Genomic DNA, 20206 nt, shown 5'->3' on the forward strand with positions numbered 1-20206 from the left:
AGTCTGACAACCACTCCTTTGAAAACATTCCAGAAGGTTCTGCTTCATCTCAATGGGCATGGGCAGGGGGCAGTATGAGCGCGTGGAGGAGGTGACTCCCGGCTGAGCTGAGGCTCAGAAGGAAGGCCAGGAGCCCATGCCACGTGGAAATAAGCAGCCCTGGGGCAGCCTACTTGGGGCCACCAGGCGGGAACCAGGAAAGGCCACTACCCCACTACACTGCCAACCAGGCCATCGGGGGCCCACGGGCCAAGGAGTGTGCAGTGAAGGACAGAATCGGGGGGTGGGCACCACCAACAGCTCGCTGCCAGGACCCTCCTCCGTCCCAACTCCTCAGACGTGCTTTCCAGAGGCGGGCCTTAACCCCTCCTACTCCCTCCACGTCACAGTGAGAAGTCAGCCCCGAGTCAGTGGTTCCCGGTCTGCCAGCTGCCATCTCTGACTCGGGTTTTCTTCTCAAGGACAGAAGACAAGACAGAGAGGTGACATGGCCAACCTCTAAGGACTTCTCTCTTACAAAGCAAATTCCGAGACCTGTTCCAGGCCCCTGGTCCTGTGGTTTGTGTGTGAGCCCCTGATGACACCGATGCCCAGACCCACACAAAGACTCCCTCTGCAAGGGACACACTGGGCCACTGATGCCAGGTCACAGGCTGTCCTGGGGCCAGGGCAGGAGCCACAGAGACAGCAAGAAAAGGGGCCCAAGAATCCTGCATCTCAATAGGTTCCAGGGAGAAGAGGGCCCACCTGACTACCTCAACGGTGGCCCCTGCGGCCCCGAGTCCCAGGCAGACAATGGCTCCGAAGCTGGCTCTGGGGTGACAGCCACAGACCGCAAGCAGTTTGCTCCTACATGCAAGACTCATGGGTATGGCCTGGCCTGCGTACTGCCGGACCCAGACCTCCAGGGTGGGCTGGCAGAGATGCCTCCAGAGGCGGCGGGACAGTCCAGCAGGAGCCTGGGAGGAGGTCAGGGTGGGGGGGACCGGCCTGCAGGAGAGCGGCCCAGGTACTGCTCCAGGTGCCGCCCTCCTACGTCCCCAGGAACCTGCCCGGGGCTGCCACCTTCAGGATAAGGGATGAGGAACAAGACATGGAGTCAGGGTAGGGAGGGGCAGACTGGCCACCAGGCTGAGGTCATAAGGGGTAAGAGGTAGAAGGACTAGTGCATCGGGAACAGTCCACTGGCCCGAGGTCAGCAGGACTCCCACGGGGGATGGCGAGCTCCGCAGGCTAGACTTACAAATGCAGATGCAAAACATCCAAATCTGTGATTTGTTCTCTCAAGAAAAAAACCAGCAAGCAGAGCCAGGAGTTACTATCCAGTTCCCACAGCCCCCAAACTAGCCCACAAACTACTGATCCTGTGGCATCAGCGATCCTGATGGGACAGATGGCAGTTGAGGCCCCCAGACCGGCCCAACCATGCTTCCCAGCCTGGATGGTGCCGAGCGCTCTGCGCATCTGGCCACTGGGAGTATGAGGCATGTGAGAGCTGGTCCACTGAGGCCCAACCACGGATGTGAGAGCGGTCCCAGACGTGGGAGTTAGCCCATGGACATCCGCAGATGTGAGAGCTGGTTTACTGACACCCAGGGACGGGAGAGCTGGTCCACGGGCGACCACGGGTGGCCACGGGCGTGAGGGCTGGCCACATACGCGAGTGCAAGTGTGTCTACTCCTGCCACTTGCTGACATCACATCTCACATCCACTTCAAAAGTCAAAGCTCCCAACCTCACAAGACAGGGCTTCCCAACTGGCTCTCGAGCCCACCAGCCCACCCCATCCAGATAGTGGGCACCAGCCCCACGGGGCCAGCCCGCAGGCCAGAGCTCGCCCAGCTCAGCGAAGCGTGGGGAGAAAGGCCCCAGATCAGCCCATGGCTGTATGGCTGCCACGACAGCTGCGTGGAGCGCCCTTCTCCCTCGGGGACACCACCCCCGACCCCTCCTATGTCCTTTTCCTGGAGGGTGGGCGGTGGACTAGCCAGTCCCCTGATGAGCACAGGACCCCCAACAGGTGCGGTGAGGCGTCCGCAGCTCTCACGGTCGCCCCACTGCCTTGGTGGGGACAGGCTGGGAAGAGTCAGGCTGCCTGGGAAAGGTCTCCTGGCACACAAGCAGGGGGGCCCAGAAGACATGGTGGGAGCAGGAGGGGAGAAGGCACGGGTGCAAGCTCTGTGGACGCGGGGCTCACAGGGAGCAGCTCCCGCTCCTGCTGAAGACCCCACGCTCAAGACACAGCAAACCTGCCGGGGCCTCCGCACCTGTAGCCCAGGAGCTGGGTGACCTCCCTTTTCCCTCCTTTGGGGCAATTACCTGTGAAAACAAGTCCCAGGCCCCATCTCCTCCGCACATTTGAACCAGAAACAACAATCCCCGTGAGGCCTGTCACGCTGCTCCTTTCTGGGGCAGAACTCAGAACTGGGGGACCCAGGGTGAGACGCAGACACTTCCCACCCTCGGGGCCCCGGGAAGCCACACAGCCCCCTCTACGATCGGCACTGTGCTCTGTGCCCTTCCTTACCCCGAAAGGAAACCGTAACTGTACTGAGCAGAAGGGTCTGAAACCAACGCTCGGTCGACCAGTGCACGGCGGGTTTGAGCCCCGGGTCCACGTAGACGCGGTTCCTTCCGACAAGTACACTGCAGTGTCGTGCATGTATTTTCTGTTTCTCACGGTTCTCTTGATGATACTTTCTTTCCTTAGCTTGGTTTACTGTCAGAACAGTATTTTTTTTTTATTTATTTTTTTTATTTATGATAGTAACAGAGAGAGAGAGAGAGAGAGAGAGGCAGAGACATAGGCAGAGGGAGAAGCAGGCTCCATGCACCGGGAGCCTGATGTGGGATTCGATCCCGGGTCTCCAGGATCGCGCCCTGGGCCAAAGGCAAGCGCCAAACCACTGCGCCACCCAGGGATCCCATGTCAGAACAGTATTTAACACACATGACGTATAAACCCGGGTTAACTAAGCCGCTGGTAAGGCTTCCCTCCCAGTCGACGGCACCCGAGCGCGGTAAGGTTTGGAGTCGAATTTATTACGGGGGACTTCTGAGGGGGGGGTCATGCCCCTAACCCGGGGGTGGTTCAAAGGCCAATAAGTGGAAGTAGTTTATATTAAAACACCCATTTACACACAGACGTGTTAAACTTACACCCAGACACACACACACACACACACACACACACACACACACACACACATCTGGTGTCCAACTTGGAGCTATAAAAATTCTAGCTCAAGGAACATACAAATACGCTGCATTCCGTGGAACCCAGTGGCGAAGAGCGCGACAGCAGGGGCCCCGGCTCCCGCCCACCCCGCCCGGAGCGCCCTCGGCACCTCGAGGTTCGTCCTGCCCAAGTCCCGGGAATCAGTCCTCACCCTCTCAGCCTTTTTTTTTTTAAAAAAAAAAAAAAACATCTGTTTTCAGACGGCAAACGGCAAGCCGTTAGGAAAGTACACTTTAAGCAGAACCATGATCGCCCTCGACAGCAGCCGGGGGCACTTCGCACACCCCCAGCGGCCGGGCCAGGCGAGGATGGCGTGGGCCCCTCGGCGCCTCCAGCACCGCGGCCCGGCAGCAGGACGGGCTCCCCAGGCCCCAGGCCCGGCCCGCCGCGCAGTGGGCACCAGGGTCAGCAGGAGGCCGTCCAGGCACCCTTCCTGGCAGGGGCAGGGCGGGTGGGGACAGGCTCAGAAGCCGCGGGGCAGGTCCCCTGCCCAACAGCAGCGAGGGCCCCCAGAGGCGGGGATACACGCGGACACCCCCTCCCTGGGCCCAGCAAGCCTGACTCCTGGCCCTTCCCGGAGCCACCTCTTCTTAAAACTTCCTTCGTGCTTCAACTACCCGAGGAGCTGTGTCTCCCTAGAGCCCTGAGGCTGACAAACCAGATACAGCTGTAATTTCGCCCTCATCTTCCACTCCAAACTGTGACATCCCGAGGGCAGGCGATCCCACAGCCCAGGACCTAGGTCAGTAAGGACTGTGTCACCCCCTGCAATGCACTCCTCACCCCTGAGGCCAAGTGGACAGGTCCCGAAGGGCATTTCTTCCCAACCCCACTTCTGAAGACTATTCTAAGTACTTCCTGCTTCTTCCTACTATCAGTCCGGTGGTGGGAGAGAAGGGAGCCCGCGGGAGCAGAAGTCGCAGGCTCCAGGGTGCTAGTGGCCACGGCCCTCTGGCTCTCAGAGCTGCAGACCGGTGCCCAGAGACGTCAGTGCTCAGAGGAGCATCTGGCTGGAGGCTCACTCGTGCCCAGTTTGCCTTTAATCAAGCAACAAAGAAAGTCAACACATCTGCCCTAAGGGCCACCTCTCCCGGCCCTGGTGCCGGGCATACAGGGGAAGGCCCCGAGTGCAGTCGTCCGGAGCGAGGACCAAAAGCCACCACCGGGGTGCCCAGCACAGGTGACTCAGAAGGCCACGTCGGCCTGCTTCACAAATGCTGTCTCTGCTCAGGGAAAAGCAGGACAGTGGCTCGGTGTCAACCACAAACACAAAGTGGAAGGCAAAGAATGAGATTCTATCATCGGGAGTTTTTCAAGAAAGGTTTCTGTGGGATTTAATTCTAAATGCGGCCAACACTGAGACCAGAAAAATAGCAGAGAAAAATCGATGAAACCAAAAAGCTGCTCCTTTGAGAAAAACCAACAGGACTGACAACCCTTGGCTGGACTGACACACACGGAAGACTCAGGTGGCTAAAGTGGGACGGAAGGGGAACGTCACTGTCACTGCCAGCCTGAACCCAGAAGGACTACGGGCAGACCACGGGGGCGCGGGCCAGGCTAGAAACCTACGTGAAGGACACAAAGTAGCAAGAACCAAACCCAAAGATACAGAAAGTCTAAACAGACCAGCAGAAAGACGGGGGATAAATTAAACAAAACAAGTGCCAGACTCGTACTGAAACCCACAGAGCATCCCTGACAGACACCGAAGAGGACCTAAGTAAACAGAGGGCTCTCCTGTGGCCCCGGACTGAAGACGCCACGCCAGCGGGCCGCGCCTCCCAAGGCGATCCCCACGGACACTCCCGCGGGCGCCTCGGTGGACCCCGACAGGCTCCTCCCAGAGTCCGCGGGCAAGGGGAAGACACCCGGAGCAACGAAGCCCAACAAAGGGCAGGACTCGTGCTTCCTGATTTCAACACTCGCTACAAGGCTACCATCACCAACTCGGTGTGGTCCCCCCACGAGGGCAGACGCAGAGGTCAAGGGAACAGAACCGAGAGAAATCTGCATCTTTATGGCCAATTAATTTCCAACAAATTTCAGTTCATTTCCGCCAAGACAATTCGGTGGCAGAAAACAGTCTTTTCAACAAATGGTGCTGAGACAGCCAAGTGTCCATGGGCAAAAGAACAAACAAGAACCCTTAACTCACACCATATTTAAAAATTAACTTGAAATATGGGACGCCTGGGGGCTCAGTGGGTGAGCGTCTGCCTGTGGCTCAGGGCATGATCCCAGGGTCCTGGATCGAGTCCCGCGTCCGGCTCCCCGCAGGGAGCCCACTTCTTCCTCCGCCTGTGTCTCTGCCTCTCTCTCTGTGTCTCTCATGAATAAATACATAAAATCTTTTATTTTAAATAAATATAAAAATTAACTTGAAATAGACGACAGCTGAAAGTACAGACTTAGAGAAAAAGATCGGGGTAAGTCCCCCTGTAACGTTGGGTTGGGCAGTGGTTTCTCAGATACAACCTGAAGCACAAGAAACCCAAGACAGATAACGTGGCCTTCATCAAAGTTCCAGACGTCTGTGCTTCCAAGGACACCAGCAGGAACAAGACAGGACAACGCACACAACGGGAGAAAGTATTTGCAGGCCTTGCATCTGATAAGAACCCAGGACCTAGAATACATGAAGAAAAACTCAACAATTTAAGAAAAAAATGTTTAGCAGGCAAAGGATGTAAATGAACATGTGTCCAAAGTAGACCTACGGATACCCAGTAAGCGGACGGACAGACAGGCGACGCCGCCAGTCATCGGGCAACGCAAATCAAAACCACTTCACAGCAACGGGGAAGTCAGGATCAGAAAGATGGACTCGCGTTTTCAGACACGGAGACCGTGGGGCCCCCGTGTGCGGGGGGCGGGGGGCAACACGGAGCAGCCACTCTGGACGACAGTAAACCTGTTACCACACGAGCCAGGGGGCAGTCCTAGGTCCACGCCCGGGGGAGTCAGAGCGTACATTCACACAAACGTTGCTGGCAACACTACCAGGGACAGCCAGGTGCCCACCAGCGGAGGCGGGGACCCGGGGCGGTCCAGCCCCACAACGCAGGAGCAGCCGAGGAAGAACGGCGCCCTGATGCACCCACAGCGCGGACAAGCCTTGAAGCCACACACAAAAGACACGTGTTGTCGGATTCCCTCTAGAAAACCTCCAGAAGAGGCAAATTCATAAACACAAAGAGATAAGTGGTTTCCAGCATCTGGGGGTACCCGCTGATGGGTACCAGGATTTCGTAGGGGTGACGAACACACTCTAGGATTGTGTGACCTTTGTAGACCCCGAACTACACGCTGCAAGAGAGAGTCTCGGGGCAGCTGAACTGTCTCCACTTTTCAATAACAAGAGCCACGGTAAACGCAGCCGCGCACGCCGCCAGCCGAGCGACTCACTCTCCACCACGGGGCACTCTGCAACGCATGGCCGCAGCCAGGGTACCAGGACCGGTGGGAGCCTGGCCCTAAGGGAAGACGCAGGGGACCTGCCCGGCGGCCACGTGCCCTCTAGGCACAAAGGACACGCTGCCCCCGTGCGCGTCACCATCCGTCCCGTGAGGCCGGGGCACTCCTGGCACTCGGCAGCGCAGCGTCCACTTGCACCAGGAGCCCCGAGACGGCAGGAGGCCCAGGCCCGCGCCCCGGAGACCCTCTCCACTCACGGTCACGCCAACTCAGACATGCAAGAAGAGCCTCCTTGGCCTCCCACCAAATGTACAAATGGCTATTTCCTCCGATTTCGGCACCCAGGGCCCTCGTTCCTCCTGAAGAGTTTCTGAGGATTCCATGACCACGGGGGCCACCCACCGCCAGTGCCCGGCTGACGACGCGGGTGTTGCCAGGAGCGACCCCCCGCCCAAGCCTCCTGCCACCCAACCGGAAGAGACTGCAGACTCATCCCATGCGGGAGTCCCCCGCACTGGCGAGGCTGCCCCGGCCTGGCCCCGCGCGAGTCCCGGGAGCAGGGTGACCCCGACCACGAGTGCGCGGTGGCCAGGACCCGCCTGCGTGTAACTTCAGCACCCGGAGGAGGCCTGTGTGTGACAAGGCAGGGCTGGCCGGGGCTCCCTCCGCGGTGCCCTGCACCCCAGCACACGCCCCCGACACCCCCGCTGCACAGACCCCGCGTCGGCTCCCCCGCCCTGGGAACTGGACTCGCTCCGTGAAAGCAACCCCGCTGGAGCCAGGGGGATTTACTTTTACAAAATGGTAAAACTTTGGGATCCCTGCGTGGCACAGCGGTTTAGCGCCTGCCTTTGGCCCAGGGCGCAATCTTGGAGACCCGGGATCGAATCCCACGTCGGGCTCCCGGTGCATGGAGCCTGCTTCTCCCTCTGCCTGTGTCTCTGCCTCTCTCTCTCTTTGTGACTATCATAAATAAATAAAAAATTTTTTTAAAAAATGATAAAACTTTGTTTCTCATCCCAAGTGGAGATTCCTAACACAGCAATTCCCATAAAACACTGCAATCGTTCTATGGTCGGTCTGTGCCACTGGCTTGTCAGGCGATTCAAAGTGTCGTGCGGGGTCTGCGCAAAGTGTGGCAGGAAGCCTTTGGGGTCACTCTACCTGATTTTTTCATTACAGAAAACTAGAAGTACCCAGGCTCTCAGCCGGCAGCTTTCTCCCGGAACCCAAATCCCTAAGGCCCCTCGTACACTTTCCTGCCACGGAGAACAGACACGGGAAGCACACTCTTCGGTGCCCTCCCACCTGCCATCCCGTCTGTGAGGACCTCGGGGCACCCCCCTGGGGCACCGACCCTCGCCACCGCCTCGCTCTCCAGCCCACCCCGAGCACCCCCCCTTCCCCTTCCGGACTGACTCACTTATCAGCAGTGAAAACCCAGACGGGGCCCGGCAGCCCAGATGGCCCGGGTACCCAGACTCAAGGCCAAGCCTGGGGGTGACAGCGCACCCACACTTCGCTAGCCGCGGGAGTGGGGTCACTGGCCACAGCCCCCGCGGCCCGAAGGAGCAGGGGCTCAAAGGCCCTCCGAGCCACGCCACCCCTCGGCCCACAGCGCCTGGCTTCCGCCACCCACTGGCCCCGCCGGGCCTGCTGACCACACCGCCCACGCCAGCCACACGGCTTCCCACGCAGGCTCAGCCCCCCATTTCCTGCCTCCGCTCCTGCTTGGCAGTGGCCCCGGAGGCCACCTCTTGCTCACTTCTCCAGCTGGCTCCCAGGCCCCACGGACTTCAGGTCCAGACCCCGGCCATTCGTCCAAGAGGCGGTCTGTGGGCCCAAGGCCCAGGGCACGTATTTCTGGGCACCCTAGGCCCCCTCGAGTCCACCTCCTGCCACACCGGCAGCTGGGGGCCTGGAGTGTGAGCCGGAGCCGGGCTGCCCCGCAGGAGGCCCCTCGGCCCTGAGAGCGCGCTGTGCATCCCCGCGGCAGGACAGAGTGGGAGCCCCCCTTTGGGCAGTGAGGCCTCGACCACGCGCGGGTGCCACAGACGACGAACCCTGGCTCCTGCCTGCTGGCTCCTGCGGCCCTGCACCCCACACCCCAGCACACCAACTTGAAATGCTCCTCCCCCCAACCCAGGCCCCCTCCCACGCCCCCTCCAGCCTCCTCACCTCAGCCCCAGGACACTCCCTTCTCTGCTGGCCCGTCACCCGACGCCCTCTTCTCCTACCGTCCCTCGTGCCTCAGATGAGACATGGTAGGGTGGGTGTGGGAAATGGGGGCAGGGAAGGCAGCACGCGGGGCCGCAGGGACCGCCCCCGGGGGACCCCAAGACCTCCAGCGCTCAGCCACCTGCCCAGCCAATTCAAGGAACTGCCCACAGAGGCGGGCAGGGCGAGTGTGCTGCTGGGAGCACCGGTGCGGGGGAGCTGGGGTGCTCCCTGGTGCTCCCTGGTACTCCCTGCCAAGGTTCCAGCCCCTGGACAAGGGCCCAGCTCTGGGGAGACACTCACTAAGCCCAAGGCCACCGGAACCACGCTAGTAACAGCCCCTAAGAATGAGCTCCCTGGACCCTCATCTCCCACACACCTGCAAGCCCAGCTGAGGCTGAACCGGGGCAACTCAGCAGAACCACCCACAACCGGGAGCCCAGACCTCCTGGCCCCAGAGCTCCTCTCCAATAGCACCAAGCGCCTGGGCGGACAGGGCCCGGGGGCTTCAGAAACTTCGGCCAGACCCCACCTGGCCCAGTGACCGTCCTGGCCAGTCCTCCGATCGGCCACTGGGGCCCGGCCTTGGTGGCCCCAGTTGGTCAGTTCCTGCCACTCTGCACACTCTGCTCGCGGCATCAGCAAGCACGACCCCCTCCCACCTGGACAGCGTGCATGGCGCGAGCTGCCTCGATGCAGCGCTGAGGGCGGTGACGGCGTTACAGCAAAAACAGGAAGTTGCAAAAGATCTGAAAAACCGTAAGTGATGAAGGAGAAAAAAGCAAAACAGGCGTCCCCACAGATCTGTCTGCCACTTGGACACATGTCATTCTTAACAGAATGACTCCATCTTGACATAAATCCCAAATCACCCCAAATCACAACTCAACAAACGAAGAGCATGCTCTGCACGCAGGTGCTGGGCAACCACCCGCTGAAGCGGACAGAGCCAGCGCCCGCCGGCGCACCCCAACGAAGCCTGGACCCGGAACTGGTACAGGCCCCAAGAGGGTCTGGAGGGCACCCAAGGCAAACCGGGACGGGTGGCTCTGTCCACTCAGCTCCTCCGTGGGCACCTCTCAGTGCAGCGGCCCCCACAGGCTCTGCACAAAGAGGCCTCAACATGGTTTTAAGAGCACTGACCTTTCACCCCAAATATCAGCTCAGGCTCCCCCAGCAAGTGAGAGCTCACCCGAGCCCAACCCTCTACCGGGTCATCTTCTGGGGCCACCGACAGCTCAGAGCTGGGGTCGGGCAGCCGCTTCCCACACGGGTCCTCAGGACCCCCCCCACCCCATCTGCTCTGCGGGCCTCGGCAGAGGAGTCCCAGGACTAGTGCGAGTGTGGCCAAAGGAAGCTCCAGGCCCATGCGGATCCCGGTGCAGGCACGTCCCCACGCAAGGAGGGCCAGGCCCCTCCCGCGGGCCAGCATTCTAGTGCAACTTCGGGAACAGCTGCCGACTCCCTGAACCGTCCACCTGAGAGAGTCCTCGCTGACCAGCTGGGTGCACCGTGGAACAGCGTCCCCTCACCAGCAGGACTATAAAAGATCCCAGACCCCCAGGAGATAAAGGTACACGGGGGGGAGGGGGCGGCAGACACCCAGAGGCTGGGAGACAGGAACTCACCTGCCAGAGGCACTCCCTGCCCCTCACTGGGGGCGGTGTCCTCCATGCCCGGGCAGTGGAGGGGAGGCTGCAGATGCCACCGCTGCCCAGCTCCCCAAGACTAATACCACCAGACTGATTGTTGAGCACACGACTCCACGCCACCCCCCATGGGGGGGGGGGGCAGGCTGTGGGGCAGAGGCTAAGTCCCAGGAGCCAAGCCCCAGTGCACCTGTCCTTGCCCCTGCCTCACCTGCATAACCACACTGGAGGGCATGACACTATCACAGGTACCTGCCATCCAGGCAAAGTGAGGCCCTCTAGGGAGGTCCCAGCATCCGGTGTGCCTGTCCCAAGGGGGTGAGCAGAAGTGCAAGAGCCCCAGAGGAGCCGCTCCCAGTCAACAGCCTGCCGAGTACCATTACCATCATAATCACGGTACCCACAGGACCACCGCAGCCGCCTGTTTTTAAAGCCAGGGGCCAGAACGTGCACAGGCCATCTCCACCACACCTGCAGTGGCCGACCCACACGGAGAGCCTCAGCCCCACGCGGCCAGGGCACGTGGAATGGTGCAGCTGCTTGGAACAGGTGGGCACTGCCCACAGAACCAGTGTCCGCTGACCACACAACCAGAGGCAGAGACGATTGCTCACGCAGCTCAAATCAGAAACTATACCACATCCATCAACCGGGGAGCGGACACGCTGCAGGGCGCACACCTTCCGGAACCCACTCGACCCTAAGAAGGCACAGAACTGCTGAGACAAACAGCTGCGTGGGCAGGACACCGATGCCAGGCCCAAGGACCACAGGCCGTGCGGTTCCACCACACAAGGTGGGTGCTGGGGGCGAAGTTCTGGAGACAGGACGCAGAGCCGTGGCACCGAGGGCTGCCATGGGCAGGGGGCACCTGCCGTAAAATGAGCATGAGGAGAGTCACACAACTGCCAGCGCTGCCCTAAGTCACTAAGCCGCACACTTGTGCAGGGTGAGCCGTGCGACACACAACTGTCCCTCAACAAAAGCGCAGAGAGGACAGGCTGGCGCCCAGAGCCTTGCCGCCGCGCCCGCAGGGGCCCCACCGCACCCCCACGGCCCTGGAGGGCACCACCTGGCTCTGACACGCCCGGGGTCCGCAGGCCGGCCGCCTTCCGATTCCCTCCAGCCCTGACGGCTCCGCCCTCCACCCCCCCCAGCAGAACCCCAAATCCCACCCCGCAGCGGCTGCGCTGAGGCCCACACCCCTCAACACCACGGACGGTGACGACAGCCACGTGCGCACGAAAGCACAAAGCTGAGGGATTCAGGTGGGGCAGGGGGAGGGCGGGAAAGCACGGCACGGAGCTGGTCACAGCGCGCTGTCCCCAGAAGGGACGGTAAGCAGCAGAGGGCCAAAGGGACCCTGGGGACAGAGCAGCTGCAGAAGCACGCCCTGTGCAGACCACGGAGGACCGACCTGCCACAGGGGCTTGGTGGGGAAGGGGGTCGGGAAGGCAAGTGGGGAGTGAAGGGACAGCTACACGCATCCCGGACGCCTGGCGGGGAGCCCGCAGGCCGAGGGCTAGAGCCCGGGCAGCCACCCCAAGGCCGCCCCACAGCCCGACACAGGAGCCCGCGTCCAGGGGACCGCGATGGACCAACCCGGCGTCCCCGGCGCTGCTCAGCCCTGGACGCGGTAAGGAGCCTTGGCTGGGCAGGAGGGGACGAGGTCTTGGGAGGAAGGCGCGTGGGATCGCCGGCAGCCCCAGCACCCCCAGGAAGCCAGGGTGCTGCTCCCCTCCACGGGCGCCGCGGCCCGTGCCAGATGGCATGCCCGCCTCCTGACGCACCGAGCAAACAAGGGTGAGCCGGCACGGCCCTGGCGCGGGTGATAACCAGCACACTGCAGCCTCCACATCTTCCCGTCCCCCGTGTCCCTGCGGACTCCGCCACGTGGCCTCGCGCTTGCACGGAGGCAGGATCCCTCCTGCCCATGCCGCCCTCGCCCTCGTAAACCTCCAGGTCCTAGGGTAACAGCGATGGCTCAGGGGCCTGGGAGGGGGGCGGAGACGGCGGGTGCCTGAGCCCAGGCCCGCAGGCTGAACCAGAGCCAGGCCCGGACTCCGCCACGGGGGAGAGGGGCCCCCGCCTCCAGGAAGCAGTCCTGGACTCCGCTCCCGTGCGCGGCCGAGAGAGGGCAGGGCCCGATGGAAGGCCCGGGGCCAGGCTCTGGCGCAGAGGCGGGGCGGGCCAGGGTGCAGGCGGATGCACCTCGGGGCAGGTCGGTCAGGGCAGGAACTCTGGGAAACCCACCCCCACACCAGCACGTTTGGCTCAAACAGGTGATGGGGTGTGGCCCCAGTCCCCGCGTCCCAACCAAGCCCGAACCCCAAAGAAGGGCCCTAGGCCCCTGTCAGAGCTCAGGAGGAAGAAGATAAGGGGCCTGAGGCCACAACAACCCCCCAGTGGGTCAAGATTCAAGTAACAGGTGACCCCGAGGCCACCCTCCTGGGGGCGGGGCTGACTATTCCCCAAGGAAGACCAGCCCAGAGCGCTTCCCTGGGACTTCATCACCCGTGGGCTCCCGCTCAGCCGGGGCACATCATCAGCCTGGAACAGCCCTGCTGTGTGAGGGCAGCAAGAGCAGGCCCCGGCAGAGCCCCGGGCACCCCCAAGCCGCCCCCGGGGGCCAGACCAGATCCCAGGTCGTCGGGCCACTCACTGGTGCTGGACCCACAGGTGGGCAGCGCGCCTTGGTACACAGCACCGCCCGGCCCGGCCTACTCAGGGCAGGTCCAGGCGGATGCTCCAGGGCCTCTTCTGTCTCCCAAAACACACCAGTGCGCCCAAACTGCAGATGTGAACAGTGCAGGCCCCCCTCCACTCCCACGGCCAGAGCCCGGTAGAGGCGGGCACGGGGAGCAGAGCCTGGGAGGGGCAGGCCCTAAACACAGCCCCGGGCGTGCAGCCCGGCCCGTCTGCACCCACAGCAGGTCGCCCCAACCCCCGCCCCAGGTTGGCGCAACCATCACAGTCATGTTCCTGGACTAACGTCCTCGCCCGCTGAAAAGGCCCCTTTCACACTGGCTCCATTTTCACTGCAGCTGGACGCGCTGCTGCTCTAGCCTCATCCACGGCTTAAGGTCAAACCCCAACGGCTTCCCCATCGGTGGCTCCATCAAGATGCACACGACTGTGTGCGCTCACCCACGGCCCACACCAGCACCCAGAGGACCAGCTCTGCACCTGCCCTACCGAAGTCCTCTGTATCGGGACACCTCTCAGGTTCCAACACACACAGAGCGGGGGGCCCTGGAAAGGGGGCCGAGGCCTCGATGTTCACTGCCTACGCTCCAAGCCAGGAGCCAGGCCTCGAGCCGGTAGGCCAGCTGCCACCCCGTGTGTCTAGGGAGCAGGTCGAGGCTGGACAGTTCCAAACGCCCTAATTAATGAGGCAGCAACAGAAGAGAGAAGTCCCAGGCACTTTATGTTCAGCTGAGGAACATCTCTGCCCCTCTCTTCCCCAGCCCCCACGACCACCCTCCTCGAGCTCACGCATGTTGGAAGGGCCCCGGGAGGCATGGGGGCAGCAGGGCTGCATCCCAACAAACACCGACAAATGGTGACCAACACACTGCCCAGACGTCCCCTGCCCTCCTGGCCCTGTGCTGACCCCCCACCTCTGGACCCCGTTCCTAGACACAGCCCGCCTCCCAACAGGAGACCCTCCTGCCGTCCACCACCCCCCCACCTGCAGGGGCTGACTCGGAGATGGTCAGCATTCAAGGGACCAGCACTCCGCTGTGCCTTAGCAAGCCCCCTCCAGCTGCTTCATCGCCCCCCACCCAGGTCAGACAGGGGGCTCCCCTAAGGGCGATCCGCCAGGAGGCAGGCCTGGGTCCAACTTCTGTAACTTTCAAACTGGACCCAACGTGTCACGGAATCACACCCAGACAGGCCTCTTTCCCTCAAAACCTGCAGACCGCCGGAGATGGACCCAGGGCAGCGCTAGCCCCACCCCTGCTCCCACTCCGCGGAGGGCACCTTGTCTGCGTACGACAGTGTGTGTGATGCAGGGACCTGTCCGGTGATGGCCCACGAGTGTAACATCTCCGGGTCATCCAGGCCAAGAGGCGGTGGACGCAGATGCATCTCGGTACAAACAGCCAGCAAGCCCACCTGCAGCGCTCACCTCGCTAGATTCAAAGCACACAAAATATTTAACACTTTGAGTGGAAGATGTGCCTCCCGTGTGGTGGAAAGCCTCTCTCAGCAGCTCTAGAGCTGACGGAGACAGGAAACGCTGAGCACGCCCGTGTGGGCAGAGGACACCGCGTGCTCAGAGGCTGCCGGACAGCGATGAGACCCAGCCGTCGGCAGGAGGGACGGGAGGCCTGCACAGCCTGCACGCAGGTGCTCGGCGTGTCGAGTCCCAGTCCCAGACCACGTCCAAGGCCGGCACGACACGCCGTTTGTCCAGAGTGAGAGGAGGTACACGGGGCGCGGATGCGGTTTCCGGAGCAGAAGCAGCAGCACCAGAGCCACCGTGCTCTGGACCACCGTGCTGTGGGATGCTACTGCGGGGGGAACGGGTAGGTCCACGTCTAGAGGCCTCCACCCTGGCAAACAGACCAAATTCCTACGGAGAAAGTAACCTGAGACCTCAGGTCAGAGGCAGCAATGCAAAAAATACCCACATGTATTGAGCCACCTCCAGCCTTGAGCTCTCCCGGGGGGCTCGGGGGCTGCAGAGTACGCAGGGGGCCCACTGGGAGGCCCTGCCCGCCAGCCCCCACCCTGCACCTAGCACACACAGCCTGCGTCGGGGGCTGCAGAGATGGTGCACCACCCGTCGGGCAGCCCGGCACTTTGAGGGGAACTCTCCACCACGTCCCTGCACCGGCCTTGAGCCCCGAGCTTTCCCAAGCCACGGCAGGAGTCACTGAGCTGCTCCCACTGCGCTATGGGCCGAGTCCTGGGCCTGGGTCTCCTTCCTCTCCTTCCTGCCCCCTGGCATCTGCACGGATACGGTCCTTCGAGGCCCGAGTCCAGACCAGCCCCAAGGGGGTGAGTGTGGCCAGAGAAAGGCAGCTGGTGCTGGGAGGTGGGGGTGAGGAGGAGAGCCCAAAGCAGGGGTGTCCAAACAGCCCAGGAAAAACCCTTTGAAGAAAGAGGACAAGGCCAGGAAGATGGGAAGCAACCAGAACACTGGAACGCATCTAACAGAAGGTAAAATCGTGCAGACGCTGGGCAGTAGCGGGCAGTGCCTCCAAAGGTGGGGCACGGAGTCGCCAAGGACCTAGCAGTTCCCCTCCGAGGCATGTGCCTGGGAGAAATGAGGACGGGGCACAGAAATGCTCAGAGCAGCACCGTCCGCAACAGCCAAAACGTGGAAACTGCCCCAACGTCCACCAGCTGACGGATGGATCAACAGACTACGCTGAGTCCACGGGGGGACGGGGCTCGGGCAGAGGAAGGGACGAAGCACCAGCACCCGCCACGTGGTACTCGGGTACTTCACGCCCGGTGAGGGAAGCCAGATACAAAAGGCCACGTGTGCGACTCCAGTTACGTGAAACACCCAGAATAAGGGAGTTCCTGGGTGCAGGAAGCGGCCTGGTGGCCTGGTGACCACCCGGGGCTGGGGGCTCGGGGAGGGGGCCGCTACAGCACCTCTTGTTTTGGCACACAACAGGCTCTAAAATGGGCCGTGGCGACAGCTGCCCAAGTCTGCAAACACAGTGAAAACCACGGGCTCGTGACACGTGGAGGGGTGACACGTAAGACACCAGAATGATGTGTCCTCGAAGCCATCACCAAAGTCCTTGAAACACTAGACCGATCCACGGCATCAGAGGCCACCCGGAGCACGTGAGGACAGGCACGACAGCAGCCCTCGGGCTCCAAGTCCCCGTGGACTCCCTCCACCAAGCCCGTGTGACCCGGAGCTGGACAGGGGCCGGGAGGAGAGGGGGCAAGGCAGCGGGTACACGTGGCCCGCACGCAGCGCCAGCTGGGGACGTGTCCTTTCAGGCTGGGATGGGAACAAGGGCGAGGAGGGCCATGCGGAGGGACAGAAGAGACAGGAGAGACAGGGCTGGGCGGGCGGGGCCCAGGGGCACCTGCTGCCGGGAAGGCCCTGGCGACTGCAGCCAGCTCACAGCTCTGCAGAGCTCCTGCGCGAGGTTCCGCAAGCCCCGGGGAGAGGGCCCAGCCGTTGGCCCAGCGAAAAGGGAAACCAGCTCAAAAGTGACACAACTCTGAATATGCGCAGGACGAGCCCACAGGCAGATCCCCAAGGGCAGGCCCTGCTCAGAGCCCTGCCCTCGGCCAAGTGCCTTTCCCAAGCAACAGCCCTGCCGGCACGGGTGGGCCCCCACGGGTGGGCCGAGCTCAGAAGCCGCAGGGCAGGAATTCACCTTCTGAGTTCGCTTCCAGCAACAATGCAAAGAAGCAAACGCTAGAAATCCAGCCACCTGAAGCAAAACAATTAGGGGTGCAGCCCTGGCCACCCCTTTCCAGGAGCACACGCAGTGACACCCGGAGGCTAACTGGGGACCACAGAAGAGCCGCAGGGCTCTCCTGACGCAATCTGGCCGCGGCCGTGAGCCGGGAAAAGCCACCCCCAGGCCCCAGCTGGGGAGACGCGTGTGCACAGGGCCACCAGCGAGGACGGAGGGCCTGGGAGTCACGCCCAGGAGGCCTGGCTGGGTCTGCGGGTCACAGCCATGCTCACGATAACACTACGGTCTCCCCCCGGCCTCTGTGTCCCGAGGGACCAGGAGCTCTCTGGAGGGCCGTGACGTGGGATGGCATCACCGTCCTGACGGCTAACGTGCCGCCGCCGGGTCTGCACGTCTCCCGGACTCTAACCTTCCGATGTGGCGAACGCTGATAGTCACAACCTATGGGACCAAGAACTGTCCAGGGTCCCCCACGACTCTCCATAACAGAAGGGTGACAGTGTGGGAACCGCCGAAGGGCAGCCGTTCCCACACCCTCAGGGGTATCACCGCAGGGGAGGAGCAACCCGAGGGCCCTCGGGGAGGGCCAGCCAGCGGGGCGGACACGAGCCAGGGGTGCTGGCGAGAAAAGAGCAGCCTGCCGGACGCCTCTTGACAGTGTCACCTCCAGATGGGGGCAGGTAATAAGGGGGGGCGGAGGGCTCCAGAAGCCCAGGTGCGTCACCTGCCTCCCGCGTCCCTCCCGGCAGGCCATGCCTGGGTCTCACCCAGACACCCCTCCCCACGGTGACAAAGCCAGGCAAGAAGCGTTCCTCCCCAGGCCTTGCCACCTTCTCAAGAGTGTGTCCCTCAGCACGGGCACACGTCGTGCGGACAGTCGCCGGGTGGATCTGAAACCTCCCATACACCAAGGAATCCACTCGCCCTTCACTGGGCGCCGCAGCTCTCGCCACCAGGCTTCCTGCCTCAGGCACCAGCACGTCCCAGCCACAGCCCGGCCGACGCCCACCCCTGCCACTCTCCAGGCCTCGAGGGAGGACGGCTGCCTCCTCCAGGCCGAACTCCACCCGCCGAGAGACCTGCAGGTTGGGCAGCTACCCCTCCACTGGCCTTCAAATTGAAAGACGTCCCGCAAGTCGAACCTGCGGACCGTTTACCAAAACAAATGTTCCTTCCAGGTGTAAACATAACGCAAAACTCCATACAGCCTTTAAGAAAAATGAAAATTCAGGAAGAACACGCTGGCAAACAAAAGTAAATTCAGTTTTAGCGTCAACGGAGAGAAGCGAGCATATAAGGCCGAAACACAACAAAAACGCCAGAACCCGGAATCAAAGATTACTGGAAAGAATGTTTGCACAGCGGAATTCTGTTCCCTCTGAGACTAAAATGCCCCACCATGCTTAATTTTCCTGACATTTCTGAGGCTTTGAAGCCTCAGCTAACGGATCTGAATCATCTGAGCAAAAACCATGTTATAGTGGCATGTTACTGGAAAGCCGAGAATAGAACGCGCTAAATATACAGACGCACACCCATGCAGGGCACTTTTGTAGAAAAGCGATCAAACGAGAAACTAGATAAAGTTGTCCGGGGGAAACAGCGGCGGGGAGGGGGGGACGGACACAGCTCGGCTCCGGCAGGGAAGCAGAATCCACGGACGCCTGCAAGTTAAAATAAGAAAAACACAAAAATAGCACCCAGTTTTTGTCCAGGAAGGCGAGCCGAGCCCCTACGTGACCTCAGCTTACTGAGACGCTTCACCCATGCCTGCTGCCGGCAAGGGAAGGCTCGGCAGGACGCCAGAACCTTCTCCGGGAATCCGAGTCACGCCTGCCCCGGTGGCCGGGCCCACGCCCACCGCTCACCGCTCACCGCTTACCTAGGGAGGCCGCCCGGGCTCCATCTGTGCCATCGCCCTCTCCCCCCGAACACGCGTGCCACTTGGAGCTGCCTTCTGCTCCATCTGGGTTGGCAGTGGGAGCGCCAACAGCGGGTGGCACCGCGGCGCACGGCGAACTAGGTCAGCCCGGGCCTGCCTCGGGCCGCTCCCGGCTTGCAGGCCGGCAGGGCGGCGGGGAGGCCCCGGGCTGGAGGCGCAGGCCCCGGCGGTCACATCCCGTGTCCGGCCTCGACCGGCTTCCCGCATCCTTCTCCTTAACAAACGGGCGCGGGGAGTCCTCAGGCTTCCCACGGCCGCCCTCGCTGCGAACTAGACACACTAAGTTGCAAGGTGCAGCCCCCCGGGCGGGCCGGGGTCCTCGGCGGGGACGGGACCGAGGCCGGGCCTGCGCTCCGGGGTGCGCCCTGGGGTCGGGTTCAGCCTGTGCAGCCCGGAGGCCGGCGGCGGGCACCGGGAGTCCAAGGTTCGGGCCGGGCAGGGCCTCGGGATTCGGGGCCCCCGGGGCAGCCCCGGGGCGGCTCCGGGCCAGGCCCGCGGGCTCAGAGGCTCGGGGTGCGGACAGGGACGGGGTGGCGGGGTCGGGGGTCGCGGGGTCGCGGGGCGGGGTCGCGGGGTCGCGGGGTCGCACTTACGTCGTCGAACAGCGAGCCCACGTTGGCCGTGACCAGCAGCACCGCGGTGCCCGGGGCGGCCGCCTTCCCCGCCATCGCGGCCTGGGCGGGCGGCGGGCGCTGGCGCGGGGCCGGCCGGGGTCTCCGCGGGCCGCGGCGTCAGCTGCGCCGGGGGGCGGCCCCGGGGCGCATCGCGGGCTCGGCGGGTCGGGCCGGGCCTGGCCGGGGTCCGGCCGCGCGCGCACTCGCTCGCCCTCGCTGCTCCGCGGCCCCGCGCCCGTCGCTCTCTGCCGCGCCTCACCGCGGCCCGCGCGCAGCCATTAGGATCGCCGCCGCCGAAGTTCCCGCAGCCGCCGCCGCCGCCGCCGCCGAGGCGAGTCCCGCCCGGAGCCGGGGGGCGGGGCGTGCGCGGGGCGGAGCGGGGCGTGCGCGGGGCGGGGCGTGCGTGCGGGGGCGGGGCCTCGGTGGGGCGGGGCCTGCGGTGGGCGGGGCTGCGCGGCCACCGCCCTCCCGTCGGCCCCCGGCCGCCCCGCCCCGCCTCGCCCCGCCCGGCGGCGCGCTGTCTCCGCCCCCGCACTCCCGTGACGTCACGGCCCCGCGGCGCCCGAGCCTCTTAAAGGGGCCGCTCGCTAGTCTGGAGCAGGGGGGCTGCCGGGGGCGGTCCTGCGGCCGCGCAGGTGGGGGCCGGCGGCCCGGGACACTGACTCGGCTCTCACCCAGGCCGTGGGAGCCCCCGCCTAAGGTCGGGCTCAACGGGGCGTGGAGG

General features: G+C 63.1%; 1 protein-coding gene across 2 annotated transcripts in view; it reads right to left on the reverse strand.

Moving 5' to 3' along the window:
• Positions 1 to 19808, reverse strand: part of INPP5A (inositol polyphosphate-5-phosphatase A) — a 160014-nt gene extending 140206 nt beyond the window's left edge. Inside the window, exon 1 of one of the 2 annotated variants that reach the window (XM_041743652.1) lies at positions 19462 to 19806. In XM_041743652.1, the coding sequence (XP_041599586.1) occupies positions 19462 to 19536 (75 nt within the window). In that variant the 5' untranslated portion in view covers positions 19537 to 19806. Of the gene's footprint in view, positions 1 to 19461 lie in introns of both variants that reach the window. The other variant, XM_041743653.1, reaches the window with a different exon arrangement.
• Positions 19809 to 20206: the final 398 nt, after the last annotated feature.

This window comes from Vulpes lagopus, chromosome 2 (genome assembly GCF_018345385.1).
Source record: "Vulpes lagopus strain Blue_001 chromosome 2, ASM1834538v1, whole genome shotgun sequence".
NCBI classification, from domain to species: Eukaryota; Metazoa; Chordata; class Mammalia; order Carnivora; family Canidae; genus Vulpes; species Vulpes lagopus.